Source organism: Nelumbo lutea, chromosome 7, assembly GCF_056320005.1.
Source record: "Nelumbo lutea isolate HS-2025 chromosome 7, American lotus-T2T, whole genome shotgun sequence".
NCBI classification, from domain to species: domain Eukaryota; kingdom Viridiplantae; phylum Streptophyta; class Magnoliopsida; order Proteales; family Nelumbonaceae; genus Nelumbo; species Nelumbo lutea.
In genome coordinates this window covers 15,651,759-15,678,141 of record NC_142690.1, presented here as the reverse complement: position 1 = coordinate 15,678,141, position 26,383 = coordinate 15,651,759, and the positions used below count along the sequence as shown (strand labels likewise).

Sequence of the window (26,383 nt, the reverse complement as noted above, 5' to 3'; positions counted from 1 at the left end):
GACTAGCATTAGTTGTCCTATTTCTCTTGGAAAGTGAGACATGATGTCCTATTCATCAATCTACTCTTGATCAATTATTTTTTGATTACCATTAGGCCTAAATATTAAGAACATTTTACCAAATTTTTCCTTAGTGTTAAGAAATATTAAAACATTTTAGCAAGGGGTTCGGTTATAATACCTGAAAAACTTACACCCAATGAATCAATTAGGTGGTGTTCATCACAATTCACGGGGTGTTTTAATTGGTTTTTCCCTTAGTGTTAAGAAATATTAAAACATTTTAGCAAGGGGTTCGGTTATAATACCTGAAAAACTTACACCCAATGAATCAATTAGGTGGTGTTCATCACAATTCACGGGGTGCTTTAATTGGTCAAAATTCTTCTCATACCATATCTTTCCGATATAATAGATTTTTCCTCTGGCAAGAAATCGGGCCAACCCAAACCCAACCAAAAAATCCTTGCATAGGTTTAGGTCAAACCTTTGACCAAAACCTGACATAACCCATAGCAAAATAGACCAGCTTGACCCTAAATACAACAAAGGGTGGTCATGAGTCAAGCTTTTCTACAAGCTATTTGAGCTTGGTTCAGCTTGGTTTAAATCGAATTCAAGCTGAGCCAAACTTGAATTTATAAGCTTTTGACTCAAGCTGAACTGGAGCTCAAGTCTGTAACTCTAATTGAGCTCGAGCTCCTCATAATTTCTTGACGAGTGGAACTCGAATAGCTAGCCGAATGCAATGATTGTTTAATAGGCTGTGGAACTAATGATAAGGTTTCATGCCAATAATAAAATACATAAGCCCTGCACCTTTAACAGTGGCACCATGAATTTATTATTGACATGAAACCTACCTCTAATACCACAGCCCACTGAACAACCATCACATTTAGCTAATCTGAATTCTATTTTAGCTGGTGTTGTTGAAAAATGATCAAATACAAAATAGGTTGGACATGACTTTGCTTCCATGGGTATCTGGCATGGATATAAGTTTGGGAATGTGACCCATTCAGATCCCAATACCTCTATAAGACCATAACTTATAATATTTTATAAATCATATTAACTAGTTTATTCGCATATTTAGTCAGATTTTAGTTATATTTATAGCTGCTCGACTAAAAGCCAATCGGATTTACTTTGGATCCATTTAAATAGAAGCATTTATGGGATAAATGGTCAGATCTAATTTGAATTATATTAAAGTGGACTGGATATGGATACTAATAGATCCATTAGGATCGGAATCCAAATTCGATAAAGCCAAGAGCTTTTTAGGATTTGGACTCGGATTTTGCTAGATGCCACAACACCTCTACCCTCTCTATGATACTTATAAATTTTGTCTTTTTTAATTTTAAAAAACAATAAAATATCAAACATGGGCCTATATAAACTCACGCACAATGAATTCAGTTTCCTTTTTTCATACTGTGTCCTACCTACGGGATTCACAGCAACAAGTCGCAACTAAAAGTCAAACAAAATTAACTTCTCTTACAGCTCTAAAAGTCACAATCCAAACAGATGTGAGTTTTTCTCTTTTAGCTGTGCATGCATGTACCAGGAAGTGTTAATTGGGTGCTAGTGTTCATTGAATATATAATCTAATAGTATTTAGGAATGGCACCAATTTTTGCTCCGAGATGATTTTTTGCATGTGGATGAGCTCAAACTAACAGTCTTGTACATACTAGTTAAGAAATCGAATAATAAAGATATTCCAATTAAACAAATTATATTATAAGAAAAGTACAAAATTGCCACAGGACCACTATGCCATCACCTTTCTTTTCTTTTTTTTCTTTTCATTTGTGTAAATGGCATTAACAAGGTCATGCTTCATTATACAATGTAAGCCCTCTAGAATCCATGCAATTTACTATACCAAAATCCTGATAGCAGACCCAATGGCCTGCAGCTCCTCTTCCCCAACCTTCTTCCAAAACCCATCAATCAGCAATCGACCGGTAATACCTCCTGATGATAAATCACTTTGACCATCCAACCCAACATCATCTACTGACTGTTTCATCTTCTTCATGGCATTTGTGTTTTCCAATGATTCAACACCACAGCTTGCATCTCTCTTGCCAATGGATCTATTAAGTTCACAATTCTCTTTTTCTTCGAAGGACCCTACTAAAGAATCTTGGACCTTGTGGTGGTTTGTGCCGTCAAGAACAGGAAGAACACCAGATGAACTAAGAGCATGAGGCAACATACCTATTGGACATGGGTTCCATGACTTGACCAAAGTCCATGTATTTGTCTTCTTTTCCATACCACTGTTGATTGGTGTGCTATTCACCATTTTACTTTTCTTCTGCTGTATTTTAAGCAACTTCAGCTTTGCTGCTGCCTGAACAATAAATTCCTCTTGTTGGAGAAGGAAGTTTTCAGGATCCAATGAACTGGAATTTTCATCGGTAAAATCAAAATCCGGTAATCTAAGCAACGGGAGTTTCTTGAGTTGCTCAACAAGAGAGTTATTCCCAATCATCTCTGCAAGAATCAATGCTGAATCTGTAAGAAGGCTGTTGCCCGGTGCTACTATCAGAAGACATTTCCGTATGAGTTCCACCAGAGTTGCTATTGGTATAACATCTGCTTCTTCTGAAGGAATTCCATTCTCAGATTGTCTACATCTTAGGTTTTTTAATTCTTTAAGCCTCTCGATAAGCCATAGAACCAGAGAAGAAAGAAATTCTATTTGATGATTATTAAGTGACAATGAGAGAGGATGATCTCCTGTTGAAGACAAATAATTGAAACAGCAAAATTAAACTACATTACTTGCTAGAAAGTCAAATGGTCTTCTCAACTACAATTATAAAATAGAAGCAAATGAAATTTAGGAAAGGAAGTACCTATTGAAATGGTAGGAGAAAAGAAGCATCATGCACTGTACACATGCATGCTAAGTTGCAATAATAGTTATTTTTACAAACCCAATATAACTTTTTGAAGGTCCCAGCTAGAAATATCTAAGACACATACAGAGTGAAACAATAAATTGAAAATACAATCTGCACTGAATTATACATACACATAATATCCCTTTTCCCCTCTTTTTTTTTTTTTTTTATCAGCATAATCTTTTTTCCGTTTCTCTTGTAAACCTTCCCAATTTTCTACTCAGCCTTTACCCTAGAATTCCTCTTTGCAAAGAAAGGGGAAAAATTTAGATACATTGAGGCTATCTATAGTTTTTAAGATCCTCAACCCAGCAACACAAAATAACTCCAAAAGAAAACTAGAAAAGAGAGATGGAAGAGGACAAGAAGAAAAAGATCCTCAAACCCTGGAAAAAGATCACTTTATTTTGAAGTGAATTAGTGATTAGTGATTACCTATGATACCTGGATACCCATACAAGGGTGTCATATCAAGTTAGATATGTCAATTTTTTGGTGTAAATTTCGTATTTTATACAATATCCAGACATACCCTCATCATATCCAGGTAATATAGGTGATAGCAGACCCTTCAAAACCTACCATATGAACTCCGTGATAAAACATCAAAGGGTTCAAGGTCCTATCAAATTCTCAGTTTAAACAAACTTCTGCACATGGGGTGGCAGGGGAGGGAGAGAGATGATCTTTTAAACTCAGTCTTGTAACAGGGCCCCCATTTTGGCCTGCTGTAACATTCTTGGCATAAAAATGACCCAAAATGTTAAGCATGTATTTTATATGTTGAGGTGGGAATCTCCAAACTTTGAGGTATTCTCCTTACTCCTTAGTCCTTGGTCCCTTGCCTTGAGGAAAGACTCGGGGCTTAAACCTTCTATACCTTTTAAAGCATCATGGGACTCATGAATGTAGAAAACTCATCAAAGAAACTGAGGTTAACTAAAAATAATAGAAAATAAACCTTGCAAACCATTTGAAAACAATGCCGTTAGAGATAAATATACAGAAAAACCTTCAAATCAAATAACAAGTAAAAAGCAAACACTACGGAAAGAATTGAAAAATACCAGTTCCAGAACTTGGGGTTTCCTGTGCCTCAATCATCTCAAGTACTGCTTTTATCATGGTAAGGAGAAATTTTGGTTCCTTATGAGATAACTTGGCTATTACAAGCTTCCAAACATTAACTGTGCCTTGTATGGGTTTCAAACTGCCCAGGTCATTCTCCACTTGTGACTTATAGGAGTCTACCTCATTTCCCTCTGAACAATCAGATGACTTAAGTAGAAACTGCAACAACACTGACACCACTTCTAATGGGAATGATGAATACAACCTAATAAGGTTTCTCATTGTCTTCGTAATCTGTTTCTTGTAACCTGAAAAATGAGATTGTAGACTGATCAGTAATTATGAAATCCCACTTCTGAAAGCAATCTATTCCACGGTACCATTTAGAACATCAGTGAACAAGTGAATGTTTTCTGGACTTTTCAAGAAAAAACAAACCAAAATTTTTATGTTTTTTAATTTACACTTATGCATCTCAGCACTAATCCCCACTTGCTTTTCTCCCCTTTTAGTAAGGGTGGTCATGAGCCGAGCTTTTCACGAGCTATTCGAGCTCGGCTCGTGAAAAGCTCGATTTGGCTTGGCCTAAACTGAACTAAGCTTGAGCCCAATAAAGCTCAACTCATGAGCCTTGTAAGCCTAATCGAGGTTATATATATAATTTTTTTATTTTTTATATAAAAAAATAATAGTAACTAGTTTTTATAATTCTTAATTTTTTTATATGTCAAATAAAAAATAATTTTTATAAAACAGTTGGTTCACAATCGAGCTCGAGCTTACGAGATTTTGGCCATCTCAAGTCTCTAGCTTGAGCTCAAGCCTCATACTTTATTGGCAAGCTGAGCTTGAATAACTAGATATTTGGCTTGGATCGACTCGAATAGCCCCTACCTTTTAGGGGCATGGGGAGAAAGAACATCTTTTTTGTGTTAGGAAATAATCAAGTCAATAAGGGTCCTCTCCCCAAAGTAGCAAATATTGCCTTTGACACATGGCACCTTAGAGAATTCAACCAATTGGATAACCATACCTCCATATTTCAAAGACTTGAGTTTTCCAGCCATTCGAGAAAAAAATGTTGTGCATCCAAAAAGCAATTCGGACTGTTTAAAACCTACAAATGATAGTCAATCAAAGCAAAACTTAGGAACTACAAACCAAAAGTTTTTAAATCAATTTAATGTTTCACTATATAGCATATTAGTATAAAAATGTCATATTAGGACAGTTAATTATCTAGCATGCAGTTTTATTTTCAGTCCTAGAAAATCAGTAATGTATATATATATATATATATTATTTGTTAAGAATCTTGAAGTGGGTTGAAGTGGAGGAAGACCAACATATATGCTTGATATATTGATAGTGATGATGAGAAGGTTTAAGCAGTGTTTTAAAAGTGCAAGGCACAGGGGTCAATTTGTGCCTGAGGCGTGCACCTTTTTGAGCAAGGCGCAAAAATAAAAAAAAGGCTAAAAAATAAAAAAATAAAAAAATGCCAAAAAGTTCAAAAAGAACGCAAAAAATCAAAAAATTATCAAGCATAACATTAATAAAAATATGAACTTTAGTTTTAAAATAAATGTTTTTAAAAACATATTATATATTCAAATAAAGCATATTCAAATGAGAATTTAAAAATAAAATCAAATATATAAAACATTTTCAAGCATATAAAACCCCCACTCTTTTTTCTCAGTTGCATTACTTCAAGTAGCTAATGTGATGTAAAACATATTACATTCTTGATTCTATGAGCCGCCTTTGTGCCACGCCCCTCGAGGCAAGCCCAAACAAGTCCACGTTATGTCTTAAATTCTTAGTTCTCACACAAAAAATAATGAGTTTATAGTTTTAATTGCTTTTTGAGAAGACATTTTATTAGGATGAATGAATGAACAACATTACCAAATAGAGGGTTCTCGAAGCTGAGGCACAGGGTGCACCAGGCGTGCGCCTTTTGAAAAGGCTGCACCCAGGACCTAAGCGAGATGCCTACCCTGAAATGCGGCCTTTTAAATCACTAGGTTTAAGGCGAAGCAATTATGAAACTGGAGGAAATTAGGTATATATTTTCTTTGATGGATAGCTGAAAATTTTATTAGTAGTGGAAATAAGTGTTATATATAATTAAATCCTATTAGAGAATATCAACCTATTCAAGGACCTCACCTAATATCTTAAGCTTTTAGGTTCAATGGTTCTTTGAGATGGTATCAGAGCCACTTTGGCCAAGTGGTCTAGTGTTCGATCCTCATTACCCCCATTATAATTAATTAAGTTTCAGCACAAGGTATGGGTGGGCCTGTACATGTTCACTCTTCTTTTGTTCCTCAATCAACCTAGCACAACTTGAGTCATTGTAGGCCTCGCAATACAACTGTTATCCCTACTCTAGTAGAGTCCCCATGTGCAATTGGTCTGGAGTACAAAGAAAGTATTGGGCCATTACTAAATAACCCCCACCCCTATACCATGGGGACCCAAGATTATGCATACCCAAAGCAAGGATCAAATTATCGGTTATATTGTATCCCTATCAGTGACCATGGAGATACATGGATACACTGATACACATGATTTTTGAAGTTTAAAACTTTTGGGTGGTAGAATGCATCCTCTATTGCTAATAAACTTAAAAAAAATAATAATAAAAAGGAGAGATGGTCATATTGATATGCACTGATACCACTTATTGGTATCAGGTGTATCAATATTTTGATCCTTGCCCATACCATTGCTACTGAAGTTTACTTAATCAGATACAGGTGCTAGTGATAGGAACACACATGAGAGGAGGAGAATAAAAATAAATTTTTATTGAAGAATCAAGAAAATTTTTCATTAAAAGGAAAAAGAGTTACATCCTAACATCCTTGGGTGTCTAGATGACACAGCAAATACATTCTCAAAGCTTCAAATTTAAAAGGATTCTACATTACAAGGTTGCGATTCAAGGGTATTCCACAATTTTCAACAAATCAGACTTGGAGACTTGGTCGAAATCTGGGAGTCTGAGAATCCATTCTGAGATCAGATTAGTCACTGCAGCTACCGTGTGTTCTATGTTGTTTGACCTATTCTCGAAAACTATTCTATTTCTCTCCCTCTGGATAGACCAACATACTGCAAAAGGGACACAACTCCAAATAATCCTAGCTTTCTTACTACCTCTAAGCTTTGGCCACAAGGAGAATATTTCTGCTGAAGTCGATGGATGGAAATCACTCACCCCAAATAGAAAGGAGAACTTCCATATGAAGCTTGCTGTAATGCATGAGTGGAACAAATGGAAGACTGTTTCTTCCTCCTGATTGCATAATATAAACCCCTAGATTTCATGTGATCAGATGTGAGGATGCTGTCATGTGCCACCAACCAAGCAAAGGCTTTTACCCTTGGGGGAACCGGGTTACCCCATACTCCTTTTATCTGATCTGTACCCCTTTCTTCTCTTATTAAAGCTTTGTAGAATGACTTGACTGTGAATCTACCTTCCTTACATTCTTTCCACCAAAGACCATCTTCTATATCTCTAGAAATGTCGGTCCCTTCTAATATTTCCAGAAGCATAATAAACTCTTCCAGTTCTTGGTCTAGGAGAGGCCTTCTGAATTTTGTATTCCAGATCAATTGCTCCCCTCTCCACTCATAGCATTGAGCTATTGAGACTTGTTGTTCTGTTAACTTGTATGATCTTGGGCACACCTCACTTAACTTCCCTATCTCAAGCCACTCATCTTCCTAAAACCTCACTCTAGAGTCTTCCCCCACTTTAAACTTGACCAATTTTCTGAATTCTTGATTGAAACTCGTTATTACTTTGCAGACACTCACCTCATATGAGCTTCTCACTTCCCTTGGTTCCCACCCAATTCTTATCACACCATATTTCGAAACCACCACTCTCCTCCATAAATCTTCCCTCTCTCCCTTGCCCAAATCTCCACAGCCACTTCCCTATAAGTGCTTTATTTATTAACTTAACCCTTCTCAGCCCCAAACCTCCCATCTCCTTTGGCTTGCACACCCCTTCTCCCACTTGACCAAATGATATTTTTTGGCTCCCCCACCCCTTCCCATAAGTCTCTTTGAATTTTCTCCACCTTCATAGCCACTTCATTAGGGACTTTTAGCAAGGAAAGGTAATAAGTTGGTAAACTGGCCAAAACACTCTTTATAAGTGTGAGTCTCCCTCCCAACGGTAGGTACTTATCCTTTCACCTGTCCAATCTCTTTTCTACTCTTTCTAATAGAGGCTTCCAAATGATAGTTGCTGCTGTCTTTGACACCACCAGAAGCCCTAAATACATAAATGGAAGCTCCCCTATTCTGCACTCCAGCACCCCTGCAAACTGTTCCATCTCCCCCCCTACTTATCTCTCCTACTCCTATCAGTAGACTCTTCTCTAGATTCACTTTCAGACCAGTCAGAATCTCAAAGTTAGCTAGAATCGCTTGGAGATTCAAGACTTGGTTCACTGAGGCATCTAAGAAGATTAAGGTGTCATCAGCATACTGTAGGTGGGACATACAAGGACCAATGACTATAGATTAATTTAATACAATAATATAGGGGCAGTTTGGTAATTATGGCCAAGTAAAAAGAGTAAAATCAAAAGCCAATAAGGAAAATCAAGTTCTTAGTTTCTTTTGGTGTTTTAGGAAAGTTCAACACAAAAAGGGCCAAGAAGAACCTTCATAAGCCGCTTTCTCTTCCCAATGGATTTATTTCTTTTTTTGATCAGTGAATGTTCAGATTTATTAAAACAAAGTCAAAGATAGTACAACTTAGGGAGAGGCACGGGATGCTACCTCCTCTTTAAAGAGGGGAGATGGAAGAAACCATCAACCCTTTAGTTAAAGAACATAACAAAGGAAAAAGAAAATTACAAGTAACAGTGAAGCCCAATACAATGAAACCCGAGTAGCCCCTTGTTTAGCAAGATAATCAGCCAAGGCATTAGCTGATCTACCCAGACACTGAACTCTAACTGTCATACCCCTCAATAGCCATTTAACCATTTTAAAAATATCCTTAAAGTTCCAAGTAACAGTACCGGGGTCAGCCAACCATCTTACTACCACCTTGGAGTCTCCTTCAATTATTAAGTTTTGTACTCCGAGTTGATAGGCAATCTGTACGCCCTGTGCCACAGCTAGTAGTTCAGCTCTCGCAGAGTCTCCTATTCCCACCGGTCCCGAAAAAAAGGCAATAATGTTGCTGTTCTCATCTCTCAATACACCACCAATCCCAGACGGTCCTGGGTTACCCTGACTACTTCCGTCAAAGTTCAGCTTAATAAAACCCTCCATCGGCAGAGTCCAAGTTACTTGGACTCTAGGCTTCATAGAGGAAGTGAGGGCAACAGCTGACCAATTCCTTATTAAATCCTCAAAGGAATAATCTTCAAAGAGCTTTAAGGATTTCAGCCACAAAATAGTCCTTGTAACAATACACTCTTTGGCCTCAAGAATGCTTCTTTCCTTCTCCTGAAAAATTCTGGAATTTCTCTCTTCCCAAATAGTCCAAAGGAGAGCTGCTCTTATACACTTCAACATGACTCTCCCTCTTCTTGTAGTCCACACAAAGGTAGAAGGGGAAAACAGCAGATTTACCTCAGCTGGCAAGTTCCACCTACACTCGAACAAATCAAATACCCAATTCCAAATGGCTGCAGCAAAAGAACAAGAAATCAATAAGTGGTAACAGTCCTCATTTTGCGCTTTGCACAAAATACACCAGTTAGGAGATAAACACAAAAAAGGTCTTTTCTTCTGCAGGTTATCCATCGTATTGATTTTACCCAAGTAAACTTCCCAACAAAATACATCAATTTTTGGGGGAATAGGCCTGGACCAAACTTCCTTAACTGGGAAAGCCCGAGGAGAAGAACTGGAGCAGAGGGAATTAAAGAAAGAAACACAAGTAAGCAGCCCTTTTGGAGTCAAAGTCCAAATCCTCCTATCAGGATTTAGTGGGTCCAGGCAAGCAGAATCAAGTAACAATAGGAGCTCAGAAACTAATAAGGATTCCTCATCCCTCAAACCTCTACGGAATCCAAGGTCCCAATTTGTTGACAAAGGGGTATACGGGGGCAAAATAAAGGAAGACACTGGTTCTTTTTTATAAAGGGAAATAGAGAAGAGAGAAGGGAATAGATCCTTAAGGGGCAAATTTCCCACCCAAGTGTCATCCCAAAAAAGAATACGAGTCCCAGAGCAAGCATCATACCTTATAAAGCGTAGAAACTGCGGGAGGATGCCATGAATTGCCTTCCAAGGTGTTGCAAGAGTTTCCATCTGGATACTCCTGCATCCCAACCATTTCCGGAATAGCCATGGATACTTGCCACCACTTCATGCCATAACCTCTCCCTCTCTAAAGGCCACCTCCACAACCACTTACCTAGAAGGGCTACATTCTTGGAAGTGATATTCCCTATTCCTAATCCTCATTCCTCCTACTCCGACTAACTATCTCCCATCTAACCAAATGATCCTTCTTCTCTTGCCCCAGCTCCCACAAGAAGTCCCTCATCATTTTCTCTAACCTCTTAGCTTCCCTAGTAGGAATCTTAAAGATAGACAAAAAAGTAGATAGACAAATTAGCAAGTGTGGATTTGATCAAAGTCACTCTACCCCCCACAGGGATATAATTCTTTTTCCAGCTTGCCAACTTCTTACCAAACTCTTCAACAACAGGGATCCAAAAGCGGCTTTCCTTTGGGTTACCTCCTAGGGGAAGACCTAGATAAGTTAAGGGCTAGGAAGAGGTGGAGCACTCTAAGCAACCTGTAATAGCCTCTATTTCTTGAGCATCCATATTGACTCCCACCACACAACTTTTTTCTAAGTTGATTTTTAGATTTGAGGCCTTTTCAAAAAAAATTAATTAAATTCTTAAGGTTCCCAACCTTCCTCAAATCGCTTCATTCACAAAAGATTATAGTATCATCTGCAAACTGAAGGTGAGTCACAGGCACAGTATTTCTTCCTATTCTCCAACCACTCACAACCTCCTCCCTGTCTGCTTTTGATATCAATCTACTTAACACATCAGCAACAAGAGTGAATAAAAAGGGGAAGAGTGGATCACCTTGTCTTAGGCCTCTAAAAGCTGGGAAGAAATCCTTAACTACTCCATTCACAAGGATAGAATAATGGCAAGAAGTGAGACAACCCTTGATCCAATTGCACCATCTTTCCCCAAATCCACACTTAGCACCTCTAAGAGGAAGCTCCAGTCCACCATATCGTAGGCTTTTTCAAGATCCAATTTGCAAACAAAGCCCTTCTTACCTGATCTCTTCATCTCCTCCACACATTCATTAGCTATCAAAACCTGATCTACTATTTGTTTGCCTTGTACAAACGCACCTTGAGTTTGACTAATTAGAGAGGGAAGTACCACTTTAATCCTCAAGGATAAGACCTTAGCCAAAATTTTGTAAACACTAGTCACCAAGCTGATTGGTCTGAAGTCCTTAGGATGTTTAGCGACAGCCTTCTTTGGAACAAGAGCTACAAAAGTAGCATTGACTCCAGGGCTAACAACATGATTATCCTCAAACTCCCTGAAGACCTCAAATAAATCATTTTTAACTATGTCCCAACAATCTTGATAAAAGGCCATCGTGAATCCATCTGGCCTAGGAGCCTTAGATCTATCCATTAGGAAAACTGCTTGTCTGAACTCTTCCTTCTCCCTCTCAGAAAGATGTAGCCAATCTAGACCATCCACTTCCATCCTACAATCAAGAGGCCTTCTCAGAATTGACTTAAAATGATCTACAAAGCATCTGGCTATCTCTTCTTGAGAGGAGATTTCCTCTCCATCAATCTCAAGTTGTCCTACAAAATTTTTCCTCCCATTGGCCATCGCATGAAAAAGTTTTGCGTTCCCATCTCCTTCCTTGGTCCATTTAAACCTTGATTTTTGCCTCCATGAAATCTCCTCGTAGCAGGACCTCTTCTAATTCCTTCTTTAAATTCCATCTCAACTCCCGTTCTTGTGCATTCATAGTCCTTTGGGATTCCTTTTTGTCCAATTCTTCAATTTGAGTCAACAAGGAAGATTTTAAATCCTCTAACCTCCCAAATTGGTCCCTGTTCCAGACTTTCAATTTTGTCCTCAAGTTCCTTAGTTTTCTATGAAAACTAACTTCTTTCCACTTCACCCCCCTTAGCTCTTCACTCCACCAGCTCTCAATATATTTTACAAAGTCTGGGTGAGTCAACCACATATTCTCAAATCGAAAGGGTCTAGGTCCAGAGTCTAATGGTTCCTCTCCTAACTGAATAGGGCAGTGATCTGAAGTAACTCTAGGTAACCCTTTAGCCATGAACCCCCTCCATTGATTCTCCCAGGCTTCATTGAACAAGAATCTATCTAGCTTCAAACATGTTGCGTTCTCCTGAAAGTTGGACTAGGTAAAATTGGCTTGCAAAAGAGGAATCTCCTTCAGCTCACAAGAGTTAATAAAATCATTGAATTTCCTCATGCTAGTAGTGATGAATTGATGAGGGTTATTTGACTCTGTTGTGAACTGAATAACATTGAAATCTCCACCTAAGCACCAAGGACCTTCCCATAACCCTTGAATGCCATACAACTCCCCCCACAATTCATTCCTCTCTCTCTATAATTATTGGGCCCATACACATTGGTTAGCAGCCAAGTAAAATCACCCTCCACCATTTTGAATTTCAAAGACACAGAGAAGTTACCTACTAATTCCTCAACTGCTTCTACCACATCTTCTTTCCACAAGGTAATTATCCCCCCTGAAGCTCCCCAAGAGGGAGTTGAAGCCCAACTAATCCCTCTTGATTTCCACACACTTCTAGCCCACCTTCTGTCCATCCCTTCTAATTTTGTCTCTTGTAGCATAACCTTCTATCTATCCCTTCTAATTTTGTCTCTTGTAGCATAACCACATCAGAACTTTCCCTTCTAAGCATCTCTTTTATTAGTCTTCTCTTCCTTGCACTTCCTAAGCCCCTCACATTCCAACTTATGATTTTCATTAGGAAATAGTAGAACTCCCTCCCAAACACCCTTACCCCCCTTTACTTGAGACCCTTTCTTCTCTCCCCTCGACCATTAAACTCAATATCACCCTCAATATCTGAGATTAGCCTTTCCACCTCTGATCTTTTCTTTTTTTTTTTCCTACTTTTATCTACTCTAGCACTTCTAAAGCTCTCTCTATTCCCCTCCTGTTCCAATTTTGTAGGGATAACCTCCATTTGCTCTTCTTTCTCTTTATAATCCTCCAAGAGAGAACAAATCCGCTCCCATATTCTCTCTAATTCTTCTTCCTGCTTCCTTTTTGATAAAGACTTCCCCTCCTCTTCTCCACAACCCTTAGCCACATTCCCACTCCCCTCTATTGGCCAATCCTTCTGGCTGAGAGGCCGAAGTACCTGTTGCAGGCATAGGACCCTTGTTAGTACCAGAAAACAAATCGACAGGCGTACCTGACTCAAAGGGAACTGGCAGAGTGGGAACAGGAGCAGAATGTGCTATCAGAGGTATCAAATCTAGGTCTGGTTCCCCTGATTGATTGATCTTTGGAAGTTGTTTAGGTTCAATCAAATCTTTATTAACCAATGCAGCCGAGGCTACCTTTGAGGATTGCCCCCTAACCGGTGATTCTGCCAGTAATGAGTTCTGATCCCCTAGATAGATAAACTGAGCATGTTGCAGTCCACAAGTGGATTTGTTTGTTGGAGTAGATGTCCCCCGTGCAACTTCCGTAACAGCCGTTGAACCCAAGCAAACCTTATGTGAAGTACATCCTGGCGGGGGAGAGGGAGCTGCCGCTTGAAATCCTAACAAAGAGCCACAACCGTCTTCCTCTAGGAACATCACTTCAGTGTTTAGACTGTCATCTTCAAAGGGGTCCTTTGTTTGAGAGAGGTCGATGTTGCCAAGGCTCAAAGTATCCTCAGTTTCAGAATCCGAAACATAGCAATCCTCCTCATCAGACGAGAGATTCAGGTTACATTTCTCTGGATTGCTGCTTTTGACAGAGCACGGATTACAACGATCAGGAGAAAATCGATGAGCTCTTTTCATTGGACGCCACTGTAGAGTGCTAGCCGACTGAGAAGGCATTTTCGAAACAACGGCCTGGGAAGAACTCTTCTCATAAGTCGAAGAGCTTGAGGAAGACGACAATAGACAGTTTCTGTCGTCTACCTTAGCAATAACCCTAGTCATGTGACTCTTTAAAGGCTCACGTGCCTTTTAAAATGACTGGGTCGGGCCCGTTGACCCATTTGGGCCTTTATTAACAATAGTATCATTCCACAAGGGCTTTGGCTTTGGCCCATTGTTAATAAATTGCGACTTCACGTGACTTTTAAAAGGGCCAGACACGTCCAACCCCAGGCTCGGTTTGGTTTTATCAGGTCTAGGTTCAGTTCTTCCCTACACCAACCCCTTTTCCTTGGCTAAGAAAGCCAGATTGGCGCCAGTTACAACCTGTGCAAAAGACCTGCCACCCTCTAGACTGTTCACTGCTTCCACACGCATAAGACCCACCCCCTGAATGCTACATTTTTGTTTCTCCAGCATTTGTTTTTCCATTTTAGTGAAAGTGCTTTTCTTGTTTGAATCATCCAATCCTTTCTTGCCACGCAGTTCTTCTTCAACCTTCTCATCTCCCTCCCTATGAGCCTCTTTCCAAAGCACAGATTCAACGGATGAAGCCAGCCACACTAAGTAACATTGTCCTTCAACTAGCACCTCTATCTTCCAAGGAATCTCCTCAGGTTTTACTCCATTCAATAAAATGGAAGCTGAAAAAGCTCTCCCCAACACCCCCTAGTGATCCTCCACACATCAGAGCAATGGCTTCAGCAGTTTCTTGCTTCCACAAGTGAAAGGGAAGGCCTAAGAAACGTACCAGAACTCCATCTTCAACAAAGAAATCTTTGGAGTTTGATCCCGAACACCATCTTGATAATGTGAGATTTCCAAGTTCAGCTTGGATATTTAATGCCTCAATTTCTACTCTATTCTCAAGCAAGTCCAGCAAAGCCTTGTCTTTCTCAAAAGGTGTTAGAATAAACGTACTCTTCAACTTCAAGCTTGCTGTTAACAGATCTGCGACTTTCCTCCAGTCTAGAATGTGAGCTGAAGTTTTAACTATCAGTTTACTTTCCCAATCTCCTCTGTATGTTTACCCCCATTCTGTATTTACCTGCCCCAGCTGTCACTATAAGAGTCTCTTGCTTATTATTGCTCACCGAACTAGTAGAACTGCTTATCTTCCTTTTTACTGTTACTCCTCTTTTAGCACCCAAACGTTGCAGCAGTTCACATAGGACCCCATGAACTGCCTTCCAGCCCTGACTCTTCCTTCCCTCTGGGAAACAGACCATCTGATTCTTACCCTTGCCAAAAAATTCTGTCAAAGAAATAAAAGAACCTTTTTCTCTTATACTCTACAACAAACCTTCTTCCAGTTTCTGAGAGAAACTCTTTCCAGCTATTTTGTTTGCCTTTGTTACTTGCACCTTCCACAAACTCCTTGAACCCTTCAATTACCCCCAAACCTTCAAACAGCACCATCCCTCTCTTTGCTCCCTGATTTTCAAGCTCAGCAGACCATTTAATCTCAGTTCCTCAAATAGAAGCTCCTTAGCTTCAATCATCAAAGCTTTTTTCCAAATGGCCTACCTCCACAAACTCTCCCATCACATGGGACCTCTCTTCACATCTTAAGTTTTTTATGCGCATATTACATAAAAAATGCATTACCCAATGGATTTATTTCTTTTTATTGATTTTTTTTTTTGCATAGAAGTTATTTCCTTTATTCTAAATTGTTGGGTGACCAGAAATCTAATATCATTTATATGATTGGTTCATCATATGATCCCATCACTGAAAACAATTTTGATGATGGAGAATTTTTTATAATCCAAAACATTATGATTGGTAGTTTGAATAATTTGAGAGCTTTTGGAATTTGAAACTTGAAATGTAAAAAGGTTTATGATTTTTAGCTGCATAGAAAGGAGAGAAAAAAGAAGTTAAAGTAGTATGCTCGCAAGTTGCAACTAAGTACTAGAATAAAATATTCCTTTTTGAACAATTCATGAATAAAACAACTTCTCGACTTACGTCTCCCCTTGATTAGTGACAAACTGGATTGTTGAGCCTGCCTAACGCTAATGTAAAAGGCTAACTCTCGAAGTTTAGACTTGATTTCTTTCCTGACACTAACTCCATCCCTTTGAATTGGAATTGCATTCTTTTGAGGCTCCCAGTAGTATGATTTCAACCAATCAAGTGCCTGAAATTGTCAAACGGAGAAAACAAATGATATAATAGTTTAATTTGTTTATTTTTGATAAGTAAAATGGTTTATTTAATACATTTTGAGATTCACAAAAGAGAAAAGGAGGGAAACTCTGAATAACTGTAAGCACCACATATCCTAGATTACATGACATCAACCAATTCACTTTATGTCATTTGAAACGATAGGTATGGATTGGTTCAACTAGCAAGATAGTGAATGTGCAATCCAGAGGATTACTAGAATCCTAAAAATTTTGCCAAAGTTTGATGTCTGAACATAAAGTACTATACTCTCATTAGCTTTTGGTAATATAAGGAATAAGAAAATTGATAGACTGTATGCAGTTTGAAAAATACCTTACCTTCATGGAGGCATGGCGGACCAGCTGAAGTGAAGGGAGATCACGATGTGAACCCTCTAAAAATATTGAAATGTGATCAAGGACATATTAACACTCTCAAAGAGCCAGGATAAAAGACAAAAGGCATTTGTGACAGAAAGGCCAATAAATAGAGAAAGCAAATGAAAAGGTACCATGACGAATATCGATCAGCATACGTGGTATGCCAATTGCATCTGCAGCTTCACCAATGGAAACCTCTGTTTTCTTGCGTGTTTTCTCGATAAGACCATTAACAAGCCTTCACAAATTAACCAAATACTAACTCTGAGCTTACTAATACAACAAATTAAAAAGGAACAGATACCAATTCTTTATGACATAACTAAGGGGAAGGGATTGAATTTTTTTTACTGTTATCAAGGAACTAAAAATTTATGGTGAATCAGAAAACAGAAAGGCAAACTATGAACTCAATATCCTAAGTGATGCTAAGGACATCCGTACTATGTCTCACAATGTTTACACAATGCTTGAACACCAAATAGGCTGCTGGTCAAATTGAAAAAGACTGAAGCATTGACTTAACCAGATTATTCCAGGAATAAACTTGTTTTACCAATAATGCATATACAATTTTCTTTCAAGAATTATTCAAAAACCAACCAATAAAACCCCTAGCCAAATTGATCAGATGGTAACAAGAAACAGCACATACATACATGGGAATCAGAACCTGGCACATACCTAGGAGTCTGACTCGGGAAGAAGAAAAACAGAACCAAGTGGGTGTGTTTAAATAATAGCATAAACTAAAAAAGAGTTGTCAAATTGTTATAAGTTCTAGCTTTATATACCTGTTATAAGGGTCTAAAACTTTATATTTGATGCTTAATATGAATTGTATACATTATGAATATTAGTTTTTCATTTAAGTCAAATATGCAAGTAGATAAAGTTAAATTTTATGCTTAAGTGTCCTTCAAGAATCCATGGAGTACCGGAATCTGACAGATGTCCAACAAAGATACTCCTCCACTTAGGAGTGTCTAAGAAACACTGAAAAGAACCAGTTCATGATTGCTTGTTCTAAGTACCAATCTTCATCAGCTGCACTAGTCTCAAGTCTCAACTCACCTCATTGTGTTCTTCAACATGATAGAAATGTGCACACCCATATATACATGCACCACCCCCCCATAGTACATTGGAATGATTTAGTTGTGGAGGTTGATTGTCAAATGCTAAGTGGTATCAGGCAGCTAACATGGAAGACCCATGGCTATAAATTCCAGATTAGATAAGCAAAAAATACTTTCTGCCAAAAGGAAATGATCATTCAGGTGGGAACCCAGATTTCCAAATAATATGATAGACTACAGCTAAGAATAGAGTTAATAATGATGAGTTAGAAGAAGCACCTGGACTGGGACTATTGTGTAAAGTTGGGGTGGATTGATTGCCTTTTTTTATCAGTAAAATTCCAGAAATTTATTAATTCTAAGAACAAAATATACAAGTTATATATTTTTTAATGGCCTGCTATGTATCATCCTTTGGCTGTTGTGCTGACACTTTCATTTTGAATGTTTCTGGAATGCCAGGGTTTCACTACTACTCTTAACAAAAGTGTTGTTTAATGTTGCTGATGGAATATGCATAAGCAAATAATGTGGACATGTTATGCATGTTTAACCAACCATGCTAAGAGTTCTAAAAAAATATAATAAAGGGAACAGGGGAGAGTATACATGGAGCATGCAAAAATGAGAAAAGAGATCAAGAAGGCCTACGAAATAGGGGAATGAAGAATTTCATTAGAAGGTGAAAGAGAAAAGCTTTAGAGCACTTGCAAAAATATAGGGTGTTTCTAGTTAGAGAAGCAAGAGCTCTAGCTACTAGCCTGAATTATTCAATACTCATTTGGGTTGACTCATAGAGCAGCCAACAGCTTGGTAGACTTTGTAACTAGAACAGAGGTTAAAAGAAACAACATTGCATGAGGAACACTAGGACCAGCAGGTGAATTGTAAACATTTAAATCGTTTTAACATTAACTGTTGTTAGCAAAATTGCTGTTCTTTTTTTCTTGTATCTTAGTAGATGGTAAGGAAACTTTTTCATGCAATAATATTCTATTCAGTGTTGCTTATTAACAATAATGATAAAAATGTGGGGGCTTATAGACAAAATGAAAACCCCTAGAAAGCTTTATAATTGCATAATACTGTTATGTAAGGTACCGAAATACAGGTACAATCATGAAAATGGCACAGGAAATAAGCTTATACTTCACTTCTTGAGATCCAAGAAACAGCATGGGTATGAATGTCCCATTTAATATGCTGATACCATGATTTTATTTTTATTCTTTTAATCAAGTATCAGTTCTCAATACTTGTATCTTGCCACCTATGGTTAACCATATAAGGTATACAACTTTTTCAAAGAATATTCCATAAAGTTTTAATGCAGCACTGAGGCTCATATCAAGTGTGTATGGTGTCCAACATAGACATGCTAAACATGTAGAGGTGTTCAGGTATCACAAAACTGCAGCACAATCTCTCCCTCCACCACAAATCAGGGAAAAAATCAGCAACAGCATTTTTCCTAATTGCAATCCATCTAAAACTAGCCATAACTTCCCCTGTCAAGAATTTTGCCTCCCTGTTGGAGCTGTGCGCTTCTTACTGAATACTGATTGTAGCCATGCTTCGGTTGTACATTTCCTGCCTTTATGGGATCTTATTTCTTAGGAAACCCATGGGCACACTTATAGCAATTAAAAATTTACAGGTTGTAATTGTTTTGCTTTATATTGCATCCGGTCTGGATCTACTCTAACCAAAACCATTACTTTTGGCAATCTGAACTCCAGAAAGTGTGGTCATGACTTCTATACATAGTTAGAGTATCTCTTCCAACAGCTCACAACCTGAGCAATAAACCCATCTTCTTTTTGATGAATGAAGATGATTTTATTAAACCAGAGAATGAAGGCATTACAGGAAACCCATGGAGAGGTACGAGCTGTTACCTCTTCTAACAAAGTATTACATCAAATTAAAACAGGAAAAAAAAAACAGAAATAAAATTACAGTGCAGCCCAAAATAAATGTTCCCTTGAAGCCCCCTTGCTTAGCTAACCCATCATCCCATCCGCTAAGGTATTGCTGATCTTCCCACCCAAAGAAAGGTAACAGTCATGCTTCTTGTGAGCCAATTGACTTTCCTTGATAAGTCTTTGTATTGCTACAAAACTGAATCTGGATCCATCAGCCATCTCACAACAATTTTGGAGTCTCCTTCAATTGACAAATTCTGAATTCCTAATTGTTCTGCAATTTGAATACCTTGTACAGCCACTAAAATCTCAGCTCTATTAGAGTCTCCTATTCCCACGGGGCCTGAAAACAAGGCTAAAATGTTGCTATCCTTATCTCTCAGCACCCCTCCTATTCCCGATGGGCCTGGATTTCCTTGGCTGCTACCATCAAAATTCAGCTTTACCCAACCTTTAGGCGGAAGCACCCACACTGCATGATTCCCTGTCCTTCGTATGACTATTAGCCTTCTTTGAATAACCTTGCATTCCTTTTTTCCCAGATTGTCCACAAGGCAGCTGCTCTAATACATCTTCACATAGTTTTTCCTTTTTTTTGTAGGCCACACAAAAAAGGAAGGATCAAATAGCTGACTTACGTCTGCGGTCAGATTCCACCTACACCCAAACAAAGCAAAAATCCAACTCCAAATAGCAACAGAAAAGGAACAAGATACAAGTAAGTGGGAGCAATCCTCACCACTAGCCTTGCAAAGTATGCACCAGTTAGTGGACAAACACATGAAAGGCCTTTTCTTTTGCAAGCAATCCAAGGTGTTGATATAGAAAACACCTCCTAGCAAAAAATAATAATTTTAGGTGGAACAGGTCTAGACCATATCTCATTGGTTGGAAAACCCAATTGTCCCAAGGAAGAGCAAAGGGCCTTAAAAAAGGAAGCACATGTGAAGTAACCTTTTGGATGAGGGGACCATAATCTCACTCACATCCAATCTAAGAGGGTCCAAAAAAACATTACCAAGAAGAGACAACAGGTCCAAAACATTACTAAGTTCATCATCCCTCAAGCCTCTACGAAAACTAAAGTCCCAACTTAAAGATGAGGGTGAGGCAGGTGTTGGGAGAAAATGAGAGAACTTTTTCCTTGTAGAGGGAAAGGGAATAGAGAGACGGGAACCGGTCCTTAAGGGCAAAGGTACCCACCCAAGTGACTTCCCAAAATAAAACAGATTTACTAGAGTTGACATCATACCTAACAAAATTGAGAAATTGAGGGAGGATACTCTGGATTGCTTTCCACAGAGTTGCCAATGTAGCTCGACGTGATACACCAGCATCCCATCCATTTTCCAATCTGCCATGTATACTAGCTATCACTTCATGCCACAACCTCTCCCTTTCTATGGGCCACCTCCACAACCATTTTCCTAAGAGAGCTTTATTCTTGAGAACTAACCTTCCTAATCCCAGTCCACCCTCCTCTTTACTCCTACAAACTATTTCCCAGTTAATTAAATGATTTTTCTTTCCCTCCCTTGAATCCCAAAGAAAAATTCTCATTAATTTCTCCAACTTCTTAGCCTCCCTAATAGGAATCCTAAAGATAAAGAAAAAATAGACTGGTAGGTTTACTAGGGTGGTTCTCAATAAGGTCACTCTACCCCCTAGAGAGATGTAGTTCTTTTTCCAAGAAGCTAATATTTTCTCAAACTTTTCCAAAACTAGGGTCTAAAAACTACTCTCCCTTGGGTTAGCCCCTAGAGGGAGACCTAGGTACTACAAGGGCCAAGAAGAAATGGGACAACCTAAACAATCCGCCACAGACTCAAGAACCCTCCCATTCATAGTAACACCTACCACACAACTCTTATCCAGGTTTATCTTCAGATTGGAGACATTCTCAAAGTGTTGTAGTAGGGCTTTGAGATTCCTCACTTCTCACCTATCACCCCCTTCACAAAAGATTATGATGCCATTGGCAAACTTTAGGTGGGTCACCAGGACATTGTTCCTTCCTACCCTCCAACCTCTCACTGCCTCTTCCCTATCTGCCTTAGAAATTAATCTACTGAAGACATTTGCAACTAAGGTGAAAAGAAAAGGGCAGAGGGGGTCACCTTGTCTAAGGCCTCTACAAGCTGGGAAAAAATCTTTGACCACCCCATTAACCAAGACTTGAGTAATGGTAGGAGCTAATACAGCCCTTTACCCAATTGCACCATCTATCTCCAAATCTACAACACCCAAGGACCTCTAGTAAAAAGCTCAAACCCACAAGATCATAGGCCTTTTCTAAATCTAGCTTACAAGCAAAACCTTGATTCCCTGACTATCTCATGTCCTCCACACATTCACTTGCTATTAAGATCTGATCAATTATTTGCCTTCCTTGCATGAAAGCACCTTGTGCTTGACTAATGATGGAGGGTAGCACTGCTTGAATTCTCACAGAAAGCACTTTATCCAGGATTTTATAGATGCTTGTCTCTAGGCTAATCGGCCTAAAATCCTTAGGGTCATTTGCATCTATCTTCTTTGGGATTAGGGCTAAGAAGGTAACATTAACTCTAGGGCTTACCTTATTCTTGTTTGCAAATTCCTGAAACACCCCAATAAGGTCTTTTCTAACCACATCCCGACAATCCTGATAGAAAGCCATGGTGAAGCCATTTGGACCAGGTTCTTTGGATCTATCCATTGAAAACACTGTCTGTTCGATCTCCTCTTCACTAAAATCCCTTTTTAACCAGTTTACTTGTTCTTCAGACAACCTAGTCCAATCCAAACCTTCCAATCTTGGCCTAATATTCAACGGTTTCCTATAGATTGATTTGAAATGATCCACAAACAATCTGGCTATCTCATCTTGGTTTGTGACTTCCTCCTCGTTCACCTCTAACTTAGCCATAAAATTTTTTTCTTCTCCTCTCATTAGCCAATGCATGGAAAAATTTTGTATTTCCATCCCCTTCTTTAATCCATTTGTGTCTTAACATTTGCCTCCAAGGAATTTCCTCTCTCAGAAGAACTTTTTCCAATTCCCTCTTTAGGTTTCTTCTCAAAACCCTTTCTTGCTCACTCATAATCCTTTGGGCTTCTTTGGAATCTAGTCCCTTAATCCTGGACACCAAGTTAATCTTTTGCTCCTCTATCCTTCCAAAGTGCTCCCTATTCCACTCTTTGATTTTGGATCTCAATCTTTTCAGCTTTTTGTGGAATCTCACTCCCTTCCACTTCACCCCTCTCAAATCTTCTCGCCACCATTCCCATCTTGCCTATGAAAAAATAAAAAATACCTTCTTTACTTGTTGGACCAGGAAATCCAAAGTATGTTTCATCAAAATTCATTATGCGATCTTGGGAAAAACTGAACATTTTATTTTCTTCCCACTTGTAGGTGCCATAGTGAAACATGCATAATTTAAAGAAATATCAATTCTTTTAAAGCTGATACCATGGAACTCTACAACGTGCCAAGGGCCACTAGATCATTCTATCACGATCTAATAGAGCTTATTTTCTTGAACAACTATACTTTAAGTTCTATTTCAGTCATCAATGAATGGTAGAGACAAAGTAGGTTCAATACCAATTCCCGGTAAATGGTAAAAAAGAAGTAAGGTGGATAGGAACCAACGCTAGGGTTAACATTTTAGTAATCTTCATCTGAAAATTAACTTCAATAGACAATGATCAAATGCCAGGAGCTAGCTAATGCAAGCCAATATCTTGGAGCAAATTGGCAAACATACAATACAAGTTGTGTTGATTACTTAATATTCTGAATGTAAGAGAGTAAGAGACATAAGCAAGTAAATCTCTATGAAAGCAACGAACCCACAAAAAAGAGCCAACAATATTATGGCTTCGAATCTCCATGGATCCCCCCCCCCAAAAAAAAAAAAAAGTCACCTCATTATTGCCATGCAATATAGCATAGCCAGCATCTCATCTGAATCCAAAGCATCATCCATGGAGCCCCTGCTACAGAAAAGCAAGATGAATTTAAGAACAAGCACATAATTCCAATCAAACAGAGGTCAACAGACAGACAGAAATAAACCCAAGATTACCAAAGATACCATAAATATTGGTCGCAAAAACTAATAGTAAATAATGGTGAAACACAAGAAAGTCAAATGAAAAAACGCAGGAAAACTAAAATTAGAAGTACAAATTTTTCTTTTTCCCGATGAGCAGGTAATGCGTAACTTCAGATGAAATAAAATGGGTAAATAAATAAAATGGTCACCTAAAGAAGGGGTCTTTCTGCTGAATTTCGACAATAGAAGCTGTAACTTCGACCACAATGGGAAGACATCCTCTGCTTCGCCATGCTGATATCTAATCTCACAAATAAATTACCCACAATCAAAATATGGTTGTCAAATCAAAATATAGCTCGAATTAGTGTTTTGTTTCTTCTTCAACTAGGATTTTTTTTCTTACTCTTCTAAGAGCGGCAGCAACGGAGTCCGGAGAGGAAGAGAAGAGAGATTTTCTTACAAAGTTCCACTCATCCCAATTTAACCATGGAACCAGCTTGTAACCGCTTGGCTTTTCCTTCTGGCCATCGCCTTTCTGTTGAAACTCTAGCAGAAACTCCATTAGAGAGTGCACGTTAAGCCTGCAAGAAACATAAACCCTAAACCTTAACCTTTCGGGTGGAAGAAGCATTTTTCTTTAAGGGTAAATTACAAGGATGCCCCATGTACCATGGGGTCTGTGACAGACAACCCCTGAACTTTGACAGTTAGACAAAGACCTCTCACCCGTTAGCCAATTGAAGGAAGGTGTTATTTTTACCTAAATACCCCTTTATTAAGTCATTGGATGCACAGGCAAATATTCAAAATGACCAAAATGGCCATCTCACCCCAATGAGCAAATGAGAGTAAAATACTGACACTTGAGACATAACCTTGGGAAAACCTTTGTGTTCGTTCTTGTTGAGAATTGAGAAATGTTCTCCGCCGGACTTGTTGGTTAAACGTCAGCGCAGAGCAGGCGAAGAAGAACGCCGGAGTTGGCTACTAGGTGATTTTGTGTACGAAGAGGAAGTTTTCACTCACAATCGCCACGAAGGAAGGGGGTTTTCTTCTTCGCTGTGACCATAGAAGAACGCAATTACGTCGCCATCGCTTGAGAAGAAGGTAAATTGAATATTACACTTATAATATGGGGCAACGAACTGTTTTCATACAAGATAATCTGCAGGGGCCGGGCATGCTTTGGAGATAAAAGATAAAATGAGGAGAGGCCATTGACATCAAGAATGGTTGTGGGCAATGAGATCCTGATATAGCAAATGGACTTAATAAATTGACTCATTATGCACTTATTTCTTATTATCCAACTTTTTTTTTTTTTTTTTTGGGGGGGGGGGGTTATGTTGATGGGCATCATGAGGTTATCAAATGGGGATTTTTTTTTTGTTAAGGATAATAGTATTAGTATATAGGGAAAACCAACAGATGATTCTTATTATTGGAGGTGAATATAAAGAAATATTCGAATGCATGCAGTGTTTGCATAATGGAATAGCTTCTACCAGCACTTGATTCTCATTCCACAGTGGACTTGGAGTCATCTATTGGAAGTGAAAGACTATTGGTTAATGGATTAAGTGATACCATGGAAAAAAATCAAGTGAATGACTAGTGATTATTGAATATATAGATGAGGATGACTAGTGTATTTCCCTTTGATCTAAACTGATAATCAAATCAATCGTTGTAAACAATGGGGAAGTGTATTCCCCTTGGATTCAAATCGATATTCATGAAGAAAAAAGCAATCGGTGCTTTACGGTGTAGGTGATACCATTTGTAAACCATTAGTTGTTTATTCGTGTATTTTGATTCAAACTAATAATCATCACCCGAAAGCTACCATCAAATAGAAATGAAAATTCAAGTCACCAAACCATTATACTAAGAGAATTTGTATACTCCAAACAAGTAGAACTTAAACAATGCACTAACAGGAGGAATTCAACTCATGACTAGAAACAAATATAATTGACAACTCATATGTTCTGACTAACAACAACAGCGTAAGTTAACTTGTACTCATCCAACTATATTGTACTTCATTATCATTAAGGTTCCAACATCACATCCTAACCAAAAAAGACATGTTCTATCAACATGGTTAGCATTCTCCATTCGTATTATACAAAATGTAATCTCTTACATCAAATAAATAGATAGACATACAAAACAAAACGAGTCTAGCCACATTCCTTTCATCATGGTTCCCTACTTCCTAAACATAAACAATAGAATGAAACCAAACATAAGCATGAGTTTTAAGAGGTGCATGAATCCCAAGCCTTCAGCTCAGACTTGTTCTCTAGTGTTTGTGTTTTCACCCGATTGTCAAGCTCGGCGACAAACTTCTCAATCTCCGCCTTATGAAAAACTTGGCCATCTTTAATGTACACAGGTGAAGTAACACAATCTTGGTGGTTGATTGGAACGACCCGTTTGAAAAAGGCATGAAACACATTTCTTTCAATTTAGTATGAACAATAGCTATGATGCCAACAATAAAGAAAGGTACAACTTACAACTTTGCAAGGGAAAGTATAAGAAGAACAACTTTTGTGGACTGAAGGTGGTCTCAGACACCCTTATCACACACTTCTTA

The 26,383-nt window shown here is 38.4% G+C and overlaps 1 protein-coding gene and 1 long non-coding RNA gene across 8 annotated transcripts; one reads left to right on the top strand and one right to left on the bottom strand.

Annotated features, from left to right (window-relative positions):
* Window positions 1-1,677: 1,677 nt before the first annotated feature.
* On the bottom strand, window positions 1,678-25,003 carry LOC148845294 (las1-like family protein). 7 transcript variants are annotated; one of them, XM_088954994.1, is made up of 10 exons: window positions 24,654-25,003; window positions 24,182-24,359; window positions 23,985-24,076; window positions 23,645-23,716; window positions 16,860-16,966; window positions 16,687-16,742; window positions 16,145-16,316; window positions 5,035-5,118; window positions 3,998-4,309; window positions 1,678-2,763 (listed from the first exon to the last, which is right to left on the bottom strand). In XM_088954994.1, the coding sequence occupies exons 2-10, from the start codon at window positions 24,338-24,340 to the stop codon at window positions 1,895-1,897; spliced, it is 1,923 nt and encodes a 640-aa protein (XP_088811120.1). In that variant the 5' UTR covers window positions 24,341-24,359; window positions 24,654-25,003; the 3' UTR covers window positions 1,678-1,894. The 7 variants fall into 7 exon arrangements, with proteins under 7 accessions (XP_088811120.1, XP_088811121.1, XP_088811118.1 ...); XM_088954995.1 differs by lacking the exon at window positions 24,654-25,003 and adding an exon at window positions 24,448-24,513 and having other exon boundaries at window positions 23,645-23,713; XM_088954992.1 differs by lacking the exon at window positions 24,654-25,003 and having other exon boundaries at window positions 24,182-24,421.
* Window positions 24,753-25,071, top strand: LOC148845293 (uncharacterized). The gene is made up of 2 exons (XR_016102226.1): window positions 24,753-24,885; window positions 24,950-25,071. It is a non-coding gene; the product is annotated as an uncharacterized LOC148845293 (long non-coding RNA).
* Window positions 25,072-26,383: the final 1,312 nt, after the last annotated feature.

Bases quoted from the DNA above. Each gene is read 5' to 3' on its own strand.
- LOC148845294 (XM_088954991.1), bottom strand. From the start codon at position 14,233: ATGACTAGGGTTATTGCTAAGGTAGACGACAGAAACTGTCTATTGTCG. The intron at 5,119-13,488 runs GTACGCCTGTCG...TATCATTTGTAG, and splicing joins GCCAGTTCCCTTTGAGTCAG to GTTTTAAACAGTCCGAATTG. The intron at 2,764-3,997 runs GTATTTTTCAAT...TGTCTTCAACAG, and splicing joins AACCCCAAGTTCTGGAACTG to GAGATCATCCTCTCTCATTG.